Raw genomic sequence first — 17,456 nt, 5'->3', positions numbered from 1 at the left:
GTGTGTGTGTGTGTGTGTGTGTGTGTGTGTGTGTGTGTGTGTGTAAAGTGTGCGGCTGTGCGCGCGCGCGTGTGTGTGTGTGTGTGTGTGTGTGTGTGTGTGTGTGTGTGTGTGTGTGTGTGTGTGTGTGTGTGTGTGTGTGTGTGTGTGTGCATGTGTGCGTGCGTGCGTGCGTGCGAGCGATTGCTTGATTGATTGAGTTAATGTACCACCTGTTGCACCGTTGCATCCGCAGCAGTGCTCTGTGCACACCCCCTCTGTTCGCATCTCATCCATCTCATCAGCACACACAGGAAATGCACATGAGTTTCGTTGCGGGATTTTGGCACCATACTAGGCTATATTATGTCGCGGTCTCGCGGTGGCTATAAACATGTTTGTGAGAAGTTGCACAATTACGCCAATTTAGGCTATTATCGAGTAGACTTTGGACAGCATTTTGTAATACGGTGCATTGTAGGAGTTTCTATATCATGGAGAATTACTGACATTGAACTCTCCATCCTCAATTGTCCTCAAAGCTATAGCCGAAGCCGATAATTAAATAAAAGCAACTGTAGCGTTAGTATACTCAGTAGCAATTATACACATACAGAAAGGGACAGATCATTTAGAGGAGGAAAAAAATGAGTTCTGGGACTTTGGGACTCGGTCCAGACATTATAGAGTTGGACTTTTCGGACTTATTTTTGTACCCTGACAATGATTTTCCTGATGCAAAAGGTGAGTGGCTATTAACCATTACTAATAGTGATATAGAGCAGTGAGTGATTCTCATCTGTTTTTTTATTTTTGATATCGACCCCCAATTAGATTTTCATCTCTGGTCTATCAGTACCAGAACTATTTTGATAAGAAATTCTGATCAAAATAGTCATTTTGAAACATTCTGTTCTTAAGGTGATGTGTACATTTCAAATAGGCTATAACTAAACAGTGAATATCTGTCAGTCAGCTATAGCATGGGCCTATGGAACCCCCTCAAAGACATCTGGGGGTCCCCAGATGTTGAGAACTGCACTGCAAGTCATATAAATGTCTCATAAAGTAGCCTAAACAAAGTTATATTTATATGCAGAACTGTATAGGCCTATATATAGGTATAGGATATCGTATATATTTCTATAGGATGAAGTTGTAGTGCTGGTGATTGAACAGCTGCACACCTGGGCAAAAAAAGGGAACAAAGATTGCTGCATATTATTATCATCATTATTATTATTTTCATTATTTCTTTTACAATGGAAGATGGTTCCAATTACTGATGTTTTTTAATGCTTTGTGACATTAATTTATGATAAACATATTATACAGTACTGTATAATGCGTGTGTGTGTGTGTGTGTGTGTGTGTGTGTGTGTGTGTGTGTGTGTGTGTGTGTGTGTGTGTGTGTGTGTGCATTATAGAATTACACGTGGTAAATATTAAAAGACATATATGAGATGGAACCTTATATTCCCTTGTAAAGAAAATAACAATTATTATTATAAAAATAATTATTTAAATTACAGAGTGCTCAAATGTAAGCTGTGTGGTGGTATAGGGGAAACACCCTCCAGTCCTAACTGTCAGATACTGATGCTGGCTAATCGCATGAGTCATCATCTCATGGTGAAGTGGGGAACGCCACACAGTTACCAGTTATTTTAGGAACACGTAGGAGCGTGTGTAAGCACTCTGCGGGCTATTTTAGAACAGTGTTTACAGAGCACCTTGCCTTTTTTTCTTTTTTTTTTTAGTATAGTCAAGTTGTTTACTAAAGTAAAAGTAACAATACTGCAATGCAGAAATAGTCTGCATAATCAAAATGTATACACTTACTTAAAGTGCAAAAAGTATTGCCTTCAAAATAGTATACTATAAGGCAGAATGTCATGTCTAAAATGTGTGTAAGTCTTTTGAAAATGAATAGGTTAAATGTATGTTTTGTAAAGAATAATCAAATCAAATCAAGTAAAAAAATTACAAAAGTTTTCAAATAAATGTAGTGGGGTAAAAGTACAATATTTGCCTCTGAGATGTAGTGGAGTATTAGTAAAGGTACTGGAAATTGGAAATACTCAAGTAAAGTACAAATACCTGAAATGTACAATTTACAGCTTAAGCATTTATCAGACGCTCTTAATCCAGAGCCATTTACATTAAGCAAGAACAAAAAAAAGCATGGCAATATACATACAAAGTATAGTTATCATGAATCATACGTAAGCTAAGAATGTACTTTTGAGAGAGGAGAGGGGAGTTGCACCACTCAGTTCACACGGGATTGAATTTGTGAAATGACCAAATCATTTCTGTCCTCAGATGACCCTGCCGATGCTGATGCGCTCGACGCTAACCGCCCGCCTACGTTGCTGGGGGCGCCGGCGCACAGCCCCCGGGATGACATCTCCGGCTGTGACCCTCCAACCACCCGTCGTCAGCCTTTCCCCTCTCACAGCCCTACGGATCATCACCTCCCGGGGCCTGCAGGGGTAACAGGGTGGTTTGACTCCCTGACGCAAGCCTCCAGACCAGGGACGATCCCAGCAGCCCCGAGTCCCAGGATTGAGATCACTCCGTCCGGGGACTCTTTCAGCTCATCTCAGCCCCCGAGCTCCCCCACGGCCCTCGTGGGGGACTACAGGGAGCCGTGCATGCAGCCGTGCGTGAGCCCCGCTAGCAGTAACTCCTCCACGGGCTGGCAGACGGAGACGTACTACTCCTCCCCGCTGGCTTCTCCTTGCATCTCCCCCGGCGGAGGTGCAACCAGCAGCAGCAGCGTGCAGGGATGGTCTGCCTTGGACCTCTGCCCGGGCCTGCAAGGGATCCAGACGTCCTGCTCTGCCTCTGCCCACTCCTCCCCGGGACCGTCCCCTCGCGGCAGCGTCACAGAGGAGACCTTTCTACAGCCACGGCACCAGCGAGCCGCCTCCCCTGCACACACCCACCACCACCACCACCAGCGATCTCGCTCGGCCTCGCCCCAGGGAAAGCGCGCATACGATCAACGCTGCAGCCCCGCAGGCCTGGGGGGCAGTAGCCCCGCCAAACAACGCTCGCGGAGCCCCAGCCCCGTTCCCTCCTCCTCACCCCCTCGTCGCGACGACCAGGGACCCTGCCACCTTCCCCACTATCGGGAGACGCCGCAGCTCCGAGCCTCCTCTCCCCCCCCCTGCACGGAGGAGGAGATGCCGGGCGGCCTTAGATCCAGCCTAGTAGTAGTAGCCCAGACGGTAACGCCTAAGCTGGTGCGATCCAGTGAGGACGGCTGCGTGTATGAGCGAGTCCAGAGACATGAGGACTGCAGTGTGTATGGAGAGGGGCACTACGCTTCATGCAGGCGCCCTGAGCAGGACAGGGGAGACGGGTCGCATGGAGCTGAAGCTATAAAGCACGAGCCCCCCCTCTACGTTCTCCCAACTCTGTGGCCTCAACCTGGTCACCTGGCCCAGCTGCATCGTCACCTGCACGGAGCGCTCAGGTGTGTCGCAGGTCCTTTTATAGTTGCTGATTGAGAATGTATTCTTTCTATTTAGCCTGATTTTTAGCCTAAAAAATTAAAAAAAATAAAAATATTAAAAATATTAAAAAAAAAAAAAAAATTAAAAAAATTTAAAAGATTAAAAAAAATAATTAATTCATTTTTTTAAATCAAAAATAAAATAAAATAAAATAAAATAAAATAAAATAAAATAAAATAAAATAAAATAAAATAAAATAAAATAAAATAAAATAAAATAAAATAAAATAAAATAAAATAAAATAAAACAAAACAAAACAAAACAAAACAAAACAAAACAAAACAAAACAAAACAAAACAAAACAAAACAAAACAAAACAGATGCCGCTTTCATAGCCACCATTTTTCTCTCCAGACAAAATGTTTACTAAAAAAATGCTGCCATGATTCCTCTTTCCCAATCTCTTGCCTCTGTCTCAATCCTTCTCGTCCTCTCCCTCTTTCCCTCCCACCACACCTGTACTGTACATACATGATAGTGGGGTTCCCCCTCCTCTCCCAAACCTGGACTGGGCCCTGCCCAGTCGGTCTGGACAGTACGAGCTGCAGCTGCAACAGCAGCCTGGATCTCACCACAGAGCTCACTATGAGACGGAGGGCAGCCGGGGAGCCGTCAAGAGCCCCAATGGAGGACACCCCGAGGTTCAGGTATTATGTTGTGTGTGTGTGTGTGTGTGTGTGTGTGTGTGTGTGTGTGTGTGTGTGTGTGTGTGTGTGTGTGTGTGTGTGTGTGTGTGTGTGTGTGTGTGTGAATAGGCAGACAAAAAGCTAGACTAAAGTGGAGTTATCATGAGAGAGAGAGAGAGAGAGAGAGAGAGAGAGAGAGTTGTGTGCGATGGTATTTCCTGTCTGCCTGTCTGCAACGCCCGAAGCGATGCAAATGAATCAACCAGCGAATCCAGATGCACTTCATCATCACACACGCGTTGCAAACACATCGGCACTGTAATTACATTCAGTGTATAGTGCTCTTTGGCAGGATTTTAATCACCTGCACATTATCGCTCTGTCAAAAACACTGTGGTTTGCAATGTGTTTGATCTTTATTACGGTCACAGTCATGTCAAACACTATATACAAATGGGACCCAATGCCTCCTTGTTTATGGCACTCAGTATCAAGGGGGGTATAAGTCCCTATGTGACGTACTACTACAGGGGGTGTATCCTGTCCTGTATACATCGGGGGTTCTCAACGTTTTTGGCCGGAGACCCCCAGGGAAATGCTTTGGCCATGTCTCGTGGGCCGAGATTGCATTCTATTTGGCTTATAACTTAAGTAAAATGTTAATGTTATACAGGGAATGAATAGGGGACAGAGCCCTGACGCCAATCCATGCTTCATATATCTATGCTCAATTATGCTCAATATATATTTTCTAAATTCACTCCAAGAGTCGTCTGACTGAAGTACTTTACCAGCTTTATAACGCTATATACTGGCTGTTTTGACCCCATAGCCAGGAGGGGATGGTTGTGTCGGTTGCTATCAAAGGGCCAGTGCAAGGCTCTCCAACGTTGAAGCACTGGGCCCTAGTGGTAAGAGGAGGGACTGCAGGCGGACCCGTTGGAAGTAGGATTGGGAAACCCCGTGCAGCTGGGCTTTAACATCAGTCTCTATCCTTCTTTATACTCTATGGTTGCTGTACCCCTATTAACAGTTTGCAGCCCTGTTTTCCTTGTGCTCGTGTGTCCCCTCCTCACCAGCTTCGCGGCTACCGCGGCAGCACTCCGCTGGCTCTGCAGGTCTTCATCGGGACGGCGGACGAGGGGGTTCTCATTAAACCCCACACCTTTTACCAGGTCCACCGCATCTCCAGTAAGACCGCCACCACGCCCAGCACGGAGAGGACGGTCGACGGGACCACGGTGCTGGAGGTCCCCCTGGAGCCGAAAGTCCACATGCGAGCCGTGTAAGAGACAAACGGAGAGATTCATGGATTACCCCAAACCTATATACTGTAGAACACCAACGTTGAAAGTTGTCATACCGTCACTAATTTCGGGTATATTTTAGCCAAAATAAAAAAATCCTACTATTTCTCGTCAAAATGATGATCTGTGAAAAATGTGGGTATACCGGTTATATTGTTTTAAAAATATTAAAGAAAAAGAAAATGGAGCTGGGAACTCTCTATCACTATAACGTTGGGTTAAAATCACCCGAAGTCCTGCCTGTACAATAAAACAATGAAAAAAAAAAAGAACCTTATGTCAGTGAGCATCTTGAAGGTATACCCACCTATAAGACATTAGACCGCAACATTATGAAAATCACATAATTACAAGTGTTGGTGGTGAAATTCACCCAATAGTGTTATAGGGATATATTATCCACCTATTATTGGTTCACTGTAAAAGCCTTAAAGGGGCATTCAGTGATTTGGGGAAAAAAAACCCTGGTCATGCACACAACTACAGTGGGGGGGGGGGGGGGGGGGGGGAGTACAACAGACCAACAGCACGCACACCATGCAAGGCCCGTCCCACTCGGTCATGATTGGAGGAATGCCCCTCTCATCCTGATTGGATGACGGCTTTGCCACCCAAAGCCACAAACCGAAACTAGGGTTTATTTTGACCCCGGGGACAGGGAGGAACTCCTTATATGGTCAGCACACTCTATAGTAGGGAGGATTATCCAAAAAAAATAAAAAAATAAGTGATATTTGAATTAAGTGAAATCACTGAATATACCTTTAACTCTGAGCATGTACAAATGTAACCAAATTGGCCCTTATGGGTCCATTTGGAGTTACAAATGGATAAAAATAAATACACTAAACTGCCTCCCCCTGGCCAGCCGGGGCGCCTGATGGAGGGGAAAGGAACTGGTTGGAATAACGTGTTCCTTCCACGCGCTACGACGTCCAACCAGGGAAACTCCCCCGCTGTCAGGTGTAAAGGAGCAACTTGGACACTCAGGCATGAAGGAAGCATGAGTTCAAGTCCGTTGCTCTCCCCTTGTCCCCCATATATGGGGACTAGGTTGGTGGAGGGTGTGTAGAGCCCAGGATCACATTAGATGATTGACACAGGGGTGAAAAATGGGTTACAAAATCGTGGGATAAAATATATTAAAAAAAAGAAAAAAGAAATGGATAAATTATCACAGTGGTTTTCACTGTGCAGTTGCAGCCATACATATATTGTTGGATGTAGATTGTAGAATAAGACATTAGAGTTAAGCGTGACGGTAATCTAAGGACACATGGTGGTGTGTTTTTCTTCACTCGGCATAGGATTGACTGTGCGGGCATCCTGAAGTTGAGGAACGCTGACATCGAACTCAGGAACGGCGAGACGGCGGACGCAGGGAGGAAGAACACCCGCGTGCGCATGGTGTTCCGTGTCCATATTCCAGAACCGGAGGAGGAGGGACAGATTGTCTCGCTTCAAGTGACATCTCATCCGATCGAGTGCTGTAAGTGTGGGATTTGATTTTGAACATCTGCCGATACCGATTTTCCCCGATCTGATATTTATATTTTTATAGAACACTTTATTATGCCATAATTATACACAATAGTACAATATCCAAAAATCACAGATTTTATATCCAGTCTAACATCATGATATGGATATAATATTGATACTATAGGGGTGTCCCGATCACGTTTCTTTGCTCCCGATCCGATTCCCGATCATTTGACAATGTGGATGTGGACAAACAACCCTAGCTTCTAAGTGTTTTACTTCCCGCTGAGGTGAACAAGCCCTTCTTCTTAAAAACCTTGCCATTTTAGTCATTTCATCTGACGTCACATAAATGATGTATTCCATTTTGAAATGTCCCGCTTTTAAAGTTCTACTGGTTGAACAGAACATTGTTCGACAATGTCTTATCGCATGTGGTTGTGTATGGAAACAACTTAAACAAGTCTTTGGCTTTGTCGTGATCATCCATTTGGCCTTTTTTCTAACGTATACCTAATGTACTTTTAAACTGTCACCCCCAGCCCAGCGCTCATCCAAAGAGCTCCCTGCTGTGGAGACGCAGGACCTGGATCGCTGTTCTATACTTGGGGGGCGACAGATGGTCCTGACCGGACAGAATTTCACGTCCGACTCCAGGGTCATATTCTGTGAAAAGACACACGGTATAAAAAAATAGCCAATTTAAATTTTGTAAATTCAACTATGAAAAAATAATGATGTGAGCTGGGCTATTAACTCTATTTTATTTATTTATTTATTTTATTTCTACTTCGTGTGCGTTCTTCTGAATACATTGTACGAAGTATATAAAATAATGCTTAAGTGGTTAATATTTTTTGTCAATTCATTGGTGGTATATAAAATAGGCCTAATAATAATCTATAGAATAATCGGTAAGAAAATAAGCAGCCCTACTTGATAACAACAACATAACTGATGAAGATAATGCTGGCTTGGCATAAATCTTTTTTTTTTTCTACATGGAAATGTCACATCTCTTTATGACTATACTGTAAGTGTGCCCACACCAAGATGTGTGTGTGCTTTGCTTTGGTAACAGGATAGTTAGAGTTCTTTCTCTGTGTACAGGTAATGTAAAAAAGCCTCTCGATGCAACAGGATGTGGTTAGACTGACAGTGCAGAAGCTATCCTCTTTTTGGAGGCAAGAGTTTGCGTGGGAATGAAACCTGACACCACGGAAGTGTGAAAGCAGTTTCACATGCACCGTCTGTCTTTACAAACATGGACTGTGTAAATGCAATGCGTCAACTCTTTTGCATATGAACCTTGTATGTCCAAAACCATGAAAAAAATGCTGTTTCTAATCTATTTATTATTTAGTCAAAAGCTGTTGACTGTTGTACAGTCTACAACCAATAGACAGATTTTTTCTTTTTAGTTTTTGGCTTTTCTGCCTTTATTGATAGTATCAAGTGAAGAGAGACATGTCAGGCACACGTGGAAAGGACTCAGGAGGCAGACACAAAAGTCACTGAAAGCAGGTTTTTATTCCAAAACAGGCAAGGGGCAGGCAAAAATCAAAACAGTACAATGCAAAGGTCAATATCCAAAGGCAGTCAGCGAGGGCAGAAGTACCATGCAAGGGCTTGGCAAAAATCGTGGTCTAGGAGAAGCAAAACAGAAGTCAAGTAAGGCAAAGGCTTGAATATATGGCTTGGCTGCTTGGTAGGTCACTCACAAGACAATCTGGCAGAGATTGCAGAGAGACTGAGACTTAAATACTGTGGGCATGATTGCAGGGGATAGAATGCAGGTGGTTCAGACACACCCACACTCCCACTCAGACTGTGACAAGACAGGAAAGAAGGAGAGAGAGAGAGAAGGGGAGAGACATGCAGCAAAAGGTCGTCATGAACGGGACTCGCAACGCGCTGTCAGGCCAAAAGCCTATATGTGGCATGCGCTGCCCTGGACCACTGACCCCAACCCACAGACAGATTGAATCACCGTCAAGCTGGAGTCCCTATTTTGGGCAAAACCGGTTGGTTGATGCGATGTGTTATAAATTATAATGCGGTGGTTAGGTTTGTTACTTATGTGCATGCAGCGTGGCAATGTCATACGACCAAGTATAAAATAGGACATTCGTGAAAAAAACCCCAAAAAAATATCAAACCATAAAAAGCTGAAATATGCAGATACAATATTTATTACAGTGACTATGTATTAAAGCCTATTATTATGCTGTATTCATTCTTCAGATGGACAGCAAATCTGGGAGGTAGAAGCTACTGTGGATCGGGACAAAAGCCAATCTGTGAGTAAATATCTGGTCACCACAAATGAACGCAGACATTACAGTGCTGGCATGTTACACAGAACATTACAAGGAACCTCTAACACTGTCATTCAAAACAAAAGGTACATTGTGTATATATACACATGAGAATGATAGTGGGGTCGTCTGGGTCCTATCAATATTCAGACACAGAATGAACCAATTAACCAAAAGATAATTGATGGAACGACCACTGAATGTAATTCGATAACTGCAGCCCTATACTGTATAGGCTACATTATGACTATAGCTTATCTATGCAGGTATACCGTAGCTTGATCCCATTGTTTATGCCACATACTGTACATAGAGCGTGCTGTTTGTAGAGGTGCCTTCGTATGGAGACCCGGGCATTTACCACCCAGCCAAAGTCAACTTCTACGTCATCAATGGGAGGAAGAAGCGCAGTCAGCCTCTGCACTTCACTTACACACCTCTGATGGGTAATGGGTCTATACTCTTTCTTCTACTGCACTTCACTTACACACCTCTTCTACTGCCTGTAACTCTGAAAGAGTAGGAACTACACATGCAAACCAAACTCTCAGAGTTACTGAAATTTATTTAATAATACCATTTGGACCTCCATGTACACCAGTTCTTCTCTGTACTGTCGGTGGGGGTCACTTTCTTTTTTTTTTTTAGCTCTGGACCACTAGCATATAATCTCTGCTGTCTGGAAGAAACCACTTATAACTCCAAAATGTAAATCTTTATATTTTTTAAAAACAATACAATACCGACAGTAATTTCTATATATATTTTTTTGTTTTGTTACATTACTGAACATTACTGAAGCTATTTTATGTTCCATGAAACCACATGTAAGAGACTATATTATCTAGCCCTAAAATATTTATTTTAAAAGTTTTTTTTTTACACACTACACCTAGTTCAAAATTAAATTCTAAAATTATAGGGATATTTAAATGGTTATACATTTAACAAAGGTGATTTATTTATTTATTCTTAATTGTGACTGTAACTTACAAATCAGAGAGGATCAAGGCTGTCCATTTCCCTGCGTACTTTGCTACAGTGGACAGCTGCTTTGCTTTCCCTTAATTGGTAGCCTACAGTGGCAAAATAAAAATACTGAAAACGCCAAGACTTTTTAAAAATGTATATACCAGACATTACCAATGTGCATCAATTATCAAATAACTGCACCACCTCATGTTCCGCAATCTGTTTCCCGTTCGTTCGATGTGGGAAAACAGATTGGAGGCCGTTCGACATGGGAAAAAACAGATTGGAAGGATGCGAATGTTATAGACCTACATTCATTAAACTACTCATCTCCACATATTCTCTCTGGGCGACTTTGTCTTATTTTCCCCACACTTTCAGCCGTTAAAGCAGAGCCAGTCGACGACTACCAGTTCGGCTCATTCGGCCGCTTTATAGCGCCCCGGTCCCACGACCCGCCTCCACCCAGGACGTACTACCACCACCACCACCTGGACAGGGATAGCCGCCACCCTCAGGTCATAAACGTTTCTCCAACAACAACACCAAACCGTCTGGCGAGCCTAGACCCAGCAGGGACCCACGGGTTGGTGGTGGTAGTACCACCACACTTCCCAGAGGACCCATCCGTCTACCACTCATCCAGAACCGGTGCTCCGCAGTGCAACGACAGCCCAGTCTTCTACCATAGTGTGAACACACATTACAACAACAACATGGGCAGCAGTGCCCTCCTCCTCGGTGGGTCCCCTTCACAGAGGCTCGACGCGGGGCTGCAGCCGCCGTGCCACCACTACCCGTCCCTCGTCGTCTCTCGGCTGCAGTCCGCCGCTTCCGTCCCCGGCTACGACGTCGGTGTCGGTGTCGGCGTGGTGCCCGCTCCGTTTGAGAGCTACCCTGCAGCAGCGACACATGAGAGACACCACCGGGGTTACATGCCGGAGACTGCAGCTGCCGGACCTCCTGGAAAGTCACCGCCTTCGAGATACGCGGTGGTCCAAGATCAAGGTACAGCCTTTGCCATGAGGGCCGACATACAGTATGGAAGCCGGCCGCCTCCGACTCAGAAAGCTGTGGTTAATAATGACGACAGACGTGACGATCTGAAGCCTGACACGGTCACGGTCAAGCAGGAGAGCCATGACCATGCCTACCTGGAGGATGGTGAGTAGATGAAAGAACCTTTTTTGTGACTAATTGTTAATTGTCACCCAGTGTCTGCAAGCTCTTCTCAGGCAATGCATCTCAACTGCAGGCCTGTCGCAAGGACTCCGTTTAGCCTCTTTACCGTTTTTAACAGATCCATGACGTTCCTCCAGTATACAGTTTTGTGGGCCAGTGTTTAATCTGCCTGACAGTCAGAACCATTGAACGGTTATGCTGAGACCCTGCACTCTGCACCACACTTACTAGCAAGGTCACTGAGGTGAATATACAGTGACGCTGAGACCCTGCGCTCTGCACCACACTTAGCAAGGTCACTGAGGTGAATAATACAGCGATGCTGAGACCCTGCTCTCTGCACCACGCTTACTAGCAAGGTCACTGAGGATGTGAGGAATACACAGTATATTGACTGCCACAATTGAAAGAGGGATACTTTTAAAAACCACTGCAGATGCGGAGGTTATAGCATCCCTATTCCAGGTGTGTCAATTTGAAAATACTGCATGCGCAGCCGACCAACACAAGTACGACATAAAAAAAAGTCCAGCCAGGCTATTCTGTCACCGTTCTCAACTTGCCTGTCTCTCCTCACTGGGAGGGGGGGGGTCGTGCACAGAGGCCCTGTTCGCTGTGAAAGAGAGTTTCCATTTACACCTCAGTGATGCAGGCCAGGAAGAGGAAGTATAACCAAATGCGCATGCAGAAAAACAACAGCCCTGCCCCGCGGTAGAACGCACGCCTACACCCCATAGCGGAGTGTGCGCACGCGCGTGTGTGTGTGTATGTGTGTGCGCTTATTATAAATTCCATTTACCAGATGCAAACAAACCAGAATGCTGTGTTGCGTGTTCATACATACAGTATATGATTTATCATGAAATATGTGTTCCTTTTCTCTCTTGGGCAGGCCTCTTTTGTTGAGGAGAAGTTTTGACCTCAGGGAGACTACGTTGGTTTAATACGGGTTATAGTTATTAATAAATATTCTGCTGGTTGGGTTTGTCGGCTATGAGCTGACCACCCAAGTATCCCCGGTCAGAGAGAGTATGTGACACCAAGGTATATTATCAACAAGGTCAGGTTTATTATCTCCTTAATCCATGTTTTTCTTTGGTCAAGTACGCATGGCTGGAGTAGTGGGTAGACTCAGTGAGGTCTGCAGGTGCTGCATGTTGCCTGTGTGAAGGCTGGAGACTGAGTGAGGAGTGTGGGGTGAGTTGCTGGTTATATGTGGCACACCTAGACTAAATGATCTAAAACAGGTGTTGATGAGTCTATCAGCAGTCATGTCGAGGAGAGACATCTTGTGGTACTTTGAAGTTAATGCAACAGTAGTTGCTTGCGTGCGTGCGTGCGTGCAAATTCTATTCTATTCTCTTGTCTTGAATCATTACAGTGTCATAGTAAAAGTGTGTTGTAAATTGTGTCCAAAGTGAAGAACAGAGGAACTGGTTAATCTGTCCCTTTGATGTGTTCCAGTGAATGACATCATAAGAAGAGACCTAAAGGTCTACAGCGGAGAGCGGTCGTAGAGAAGTGGAGTTGCCCCTATCTGATGTCCGCAGCTTCTCAACTGGTAGCCTAACCAGTCGAACAACAACCTCAGCATACCAAGAGATATCATATTAATGAAGGACACCAGTGCTGTTTGTAGATGTGGATAATGGAGAGGAGAGAAATCCAGTCTGGAATTTGACAACAGGTGATACACTTGACTCGTCTGTGCAGTTTGTTTTGGCACCGTGGGTGTGTGTAGTGTCGGCCCGATAAGCGGCTGGAAATGAGCACAGAGTCAGGAGGTAAAAGGCAGCCACACCGTGGTTTATTCCCAAAAGAAGGTTGACAGCATGGGAAATGGCAGAACACAGGCAGCAAACAAATAGGGCATATTGGTGTGCCGCTCCACCATGCCCTCTCACTGAATCCAACACTGAGTTAGTGTGTGCTTCCTGGCAGCCTTTTATAGTCAGCTGAACCAATCAGTGCAGACTCTACCATACTACCTGGTTAAACATGCAACACTTCTGAACCCCACATAACCCACATCACATGAACCTATAAATCTATATCCCTACACCGGTAAGGAAATATCAATGATGCCCACTATTGCAAGATAAACCACATATCACATTATCATTAGCAGCTCCAATGCATAACTCAAACACCCCCATGGCCATTTCACTGTGGTCCAGTCCAGACCAATATATGGTGCTCTGGTAGCCTGGGACTCTTTTGCCCGAACACACTGGAACAGACAGAACAGAAGCAGTCAGTATTCAAGTACCCATAACGCAGTCTCATATTACATAATTGTACTTATTGCCCTGACACATTTTCATGCATTTTCATGTTCATAATACTTTCAATAAACCAGTTCAACTCATGACTTTTCCTTTGTGTGCCAATACACATATTGAAATGTGCCAAATATCAGTAACGGAGGACCACTTTGTTACAATGTGTTAACAACAGTCAAACTTTGATAATTGCTGGCCACAATGATGTATAATTTAGTACCAATGCACATGCACACATTTTGTTGTTAGCATTTTGGAGTCTGGGTGTGTAAGAACATATGTCTAATATATTAATAAAACTACCACCTTCATATAATGTACGTGTCTTTGTGATGAGGAGGAAACCAGACTTGATTTTGGGTGATTTTTCAAACGATATCCAGAAACAACCGCTTGGGGGCGATGTTTTCAAAGTAACCACCACATCCATGGAAGCGACACAAATAGGCAGCAATGCATTGAGAAGCATGGATCATTGGACGACCTGCTCTACCTCTTGAGCCACAGTCGACCCCTATATCAATATCTGATATTTGGAAACCGATGAGATGTCTTCTAAATGATATCTAAATGCAAGCTTTTTTTAAATTGTGTAGGCCTATTGCGTAATACACAATTAAAAAAAGCTTGCATTTTAAACACTGGCCGAAAACCAGTAAGTTAAGTAAAACAGTTAAGTAAAACTAAAGTAAGTTAAGTAAAACAGTTAAGTAAAACTAAGTACCGGTAAGTAAGTAAGTTAAGTAAAACGAAAGCAACACGTCTCTGAAGTCTCCCCGAGAGAATGAAACAAGCACGCATTTTAATATAATATTGATTTGACTTTTAATACTATTCCTACAAGTCTCTCTGGGAGTATGAAACAAACAGGCATTAAAATAGAGAGAAAAGGAAAATGTGAAACCAATGTTGCATTAATACTAGTCCTATTCGTACAAGTCTCTCTGGGAGAATGAAAGAAACGTGCACGTTCACAATAAATACAGTGAAACCAATGTTGCATTAATACTATTCTTACGCTAAATGTAACTTGAGTGTCTCATTAAATTGGCCATGGATTTTCAAGTGGTTCTGAAACGTTTCCCTGAGTCAAGGACCCCTCAAATTAAAAATGTATTTGGGAAAAGGGACCCACCCCCAACCTGGACCCCACTGCCCATAAGCTTACTATGACTAATAATATTTTTTACTTTTTCAAAACAGTGGGCAGGAATTACCTGGGAGGCTGGGAAACAGCCAATCCAGGGATTTGGAAATACTGGCCAATCCTTCTGTTCACACACCTGTGCTCAATCTATTAATAACATTGATATTCTGAGGTGATCTGAGGTGATTGAATACTGGACAACTCACCCCGGTGCTTGCCCGTTTTTCCTCCCGGGATTTTCACCAGTGAGGGGGATAACTTTCTAATAATTATGCTATTGGCTGTTTGTATTCTTTTTGGAAAAATATTGACCCTATAAACAATTTAGTATATATAAATTTTAGTATATGTAAGGTTTTGGCCACTCAAATGGTACCTTATCAGATAATCCCCACATATCCTACAGGACCTACAACAACTTCTGTGAACAGACTTCACTGTAGTAGCTTTTCATAAATTATATATGGCTGTCTGCTGTCATGAAAGTTTATAGTTAGAGAAATTCAAAGTCCAGCCGTCTGCTGTCCAGCCTCTCCCACCCCTCACTGGGGAAAATGATGGGAGGAAAACAGAAACGGGGTGAGTTGTCTTGTTACCAGGCGATTGAGTGAGTGCGTATGTGTGCATACGTGCGTGCAGGTTTATGGTTTTATAAGGATCTACACAAAATACGCACACCAGGACACACAATTATCAAAACACGTTTTCAAATATAATTTATTGCACATTTAAGATCAAACATAAAGTGGCACAATACCCATTTCAATCCTGTTTACATCGAAGAAGGAAAAAAGAAAAAGACAAAAACAATAAGTAGTCCTTACAAAATGCTCACACACCTTCCATTCTGATAATTGTCTGTTTTAACCTTTTGTAACAAAAAATGGCAAAAGAAAGAGAAGACATAAAAGGTTGCAGGAATGCCAGACGGAAACTGCATAGATTTATTTAAAAAGAAAAACAGACGCTGCCATCGCCTTATATATGGCACAGAGAATCCAATTAGACCTTGGCTTTTATGCTTAATTTATAATCTGTCGTGTATACGACGGTGTCACACTCGATCTACAAGCATTGCAGACCGGCTATTTCTGCGACATCGTTGTGGGGCATAGATGGTAATAATGCTCCACTCACACCCATGAGCCCATTGTCTCCCATTATTAAACTGACGGCCGGATTATGGCTTCCCAAGAAATCTTGTGATCATGGCTGAAAGGGGACGTACAACGTGTTAAGCAATGCCATGTTGTGAAGTCCAGGCCTAATTCCAACAATTCATGGATTTACGAAAGTAAACGATTTCCCCCCAAAACATGACATGACGCCGCACAGAGTCGAATGTAAAAAAAACGAACCCAAACACAATCCCTTAAAAGGCCCAGTTTAGAGTAGCATTGTCTTACATGTAGGGCAGCAGGCGTGCGTTACTAACCCTCCCACTCAAAGTACAGTTTAACCGAAGGAAAAGGAAAATGAAAAAAAAAAAAATTACATGATAGTCACAGTCATTTGTTTCAGATACTATTTACAACTTCATCTGATTTCTCTCATTTCACAACCTTAATTGTGAACTCCTTTGTCATAATGTCCGAATGTTCACTTTTTGTAGTCACCCACATCATGAATTAAGTTATCAGCATCATTTAATCAAATTTCAGAGTGTCAGAGAGCTAAAAAGCTCAACAACCACATACTACCACCCTTTGTTATTGCTGTATGGTATGTCTTGTGATGATAAGTGTCCATATAGCAGACCACGTTTCTCTTTGAATAGCCTGCAGTTGTGCTATATAAACGGGGCTTGCTTAATGTAAACCGTGAGCAGTTACAGTATATGTACAGTACGACAAGAGGGAAAATTTGCAGTGACAAGTATACGGTATACAAAACTCCAATACATAAAGATCAGTATCGGTTGTCGTCGTTGGCACAAAATGCGTTCAAGTGTCTTTGCTTTTCGGGAGCTGCCTCTCCTCCTTTATAACCTCGAGTAAAAGTAAACATGACGTGTCGATGTACAGTGCAGTTTAAATACAGTAAAAAAAAAAAGCCATGGGTGAAGAGAAGTACAGCACAACAGCATGCTACTGCAACCGCTTCTAGATTGAGCTCCTCGAGGGCATAAAACCATGCAACGCAGTTTCATTAGACTGCGTTCACCTGATGTTGTTTCAGTTTTCACTACACGGCTGCCTCGTTGCATATTCTGTCAGTGTTTCTCGATTGTCAACTGAATTGACGCCCCGTTTTCAGCGGTTGGCTATAACCTCTTTAGTCTGTTGTACATTTCAGGCAAGTGGCTGCCAGCTTTACGGTATAGCTTTACCGGTAATTCATATTTTCGTTTCATGGCCCTGTGTAATTGCTCAACAATAATGTGAACACTTTATTTCATTTGTAAATGCATAATTCGTTTTTTTTTTTTTTTTAAACACCACGTGTCGCAAGGGTCGTGCAAGGAAGCATAAATTTGTCTTATGGAAACTGAACATCCATTTTAAACCCAGAAATGGTCAAACATTATATACATGGACAGCAGTAAAATAAAAAAGAAGCAGGGGAATAAAGTGTTATTGGCACAGAACACAGTAGGCTGTCACACCCAAGATTTCTCCCATCTTGGGTTAAGCAGAA

General features: G+C 43.3%; 1 protein-coding gene across 1 annotated transcript; it reads left to right on the top strand.

The window, feature by feature from the left end:
* Nucleotides 1-604: 604 nt before the first annotated feature.
* On the top strand, nt 605-13,865 carry nfatc2b (nuclear factor of activated T cells 2b). Its single transcript, XM_080791072.1, has 10 exons — nt 605-723; nt 2,305-3,463; nt 3,982-4,150; nt 5,209-5,414; nt 6,744-6,925; nt 7,461-7,601; nt 9,163-9,218; nt 9,550-9,682; nt 10,590-11,372; nt 12,855-13,865. Exons 1-10 carry the CDS (start codon nt 627-629, stop codon nt 12,905-12,907), a joined length of 2,979 nt encoding a protein of 992 aa, XP_080647198.1. The 5' UTR covers nt 605-626; the 3' UTR covers nt 12,908-13,865.
* Nucleotides 13,866-17,456: the final 3,591 nt, after the last annotated feature.

This window comes from Protomyctophum bolini (genome assembly GCF_963924005.1).
Source record: "Protomyctophum bolini genome assembly, chromosome: 2".
In the NCBI taxonomy this organism is placed as follows: Eukaryota; Metazoa; Chordata; class Actinopteri; order Myctophiformes; family Myctophidae; genus Protomyctophum; species Protomyctophum bolini.
This window is presented reverse-complemented; position numbering and strand designations above follow the sequence as displayed.

Bases quoted from the DNA above. Each gene is read 5' to 3' on its own strand.
- nfatc2b (XM_080791072.1), top strand. From the start codon at position 627: ATGAGTTCTGGGACTTTGGGACTCGGTCCAGACATTATAGAGTTGGAC. The intron at 724-2,304 runs GTGAGTGGCTAT...TTCTGTCCTCAG, and splicing joins TGATTTTCCTGATGCAAAAG to ATGACCCTGCCGATGCTGAT. The intron at 5,415-6,743 runs GTAAGAGACAAA...CACTCGGCATAG, and splicing joins AAAGTCCACATGCGAGCCGT to GATTGACTGTGCGGGCATCC.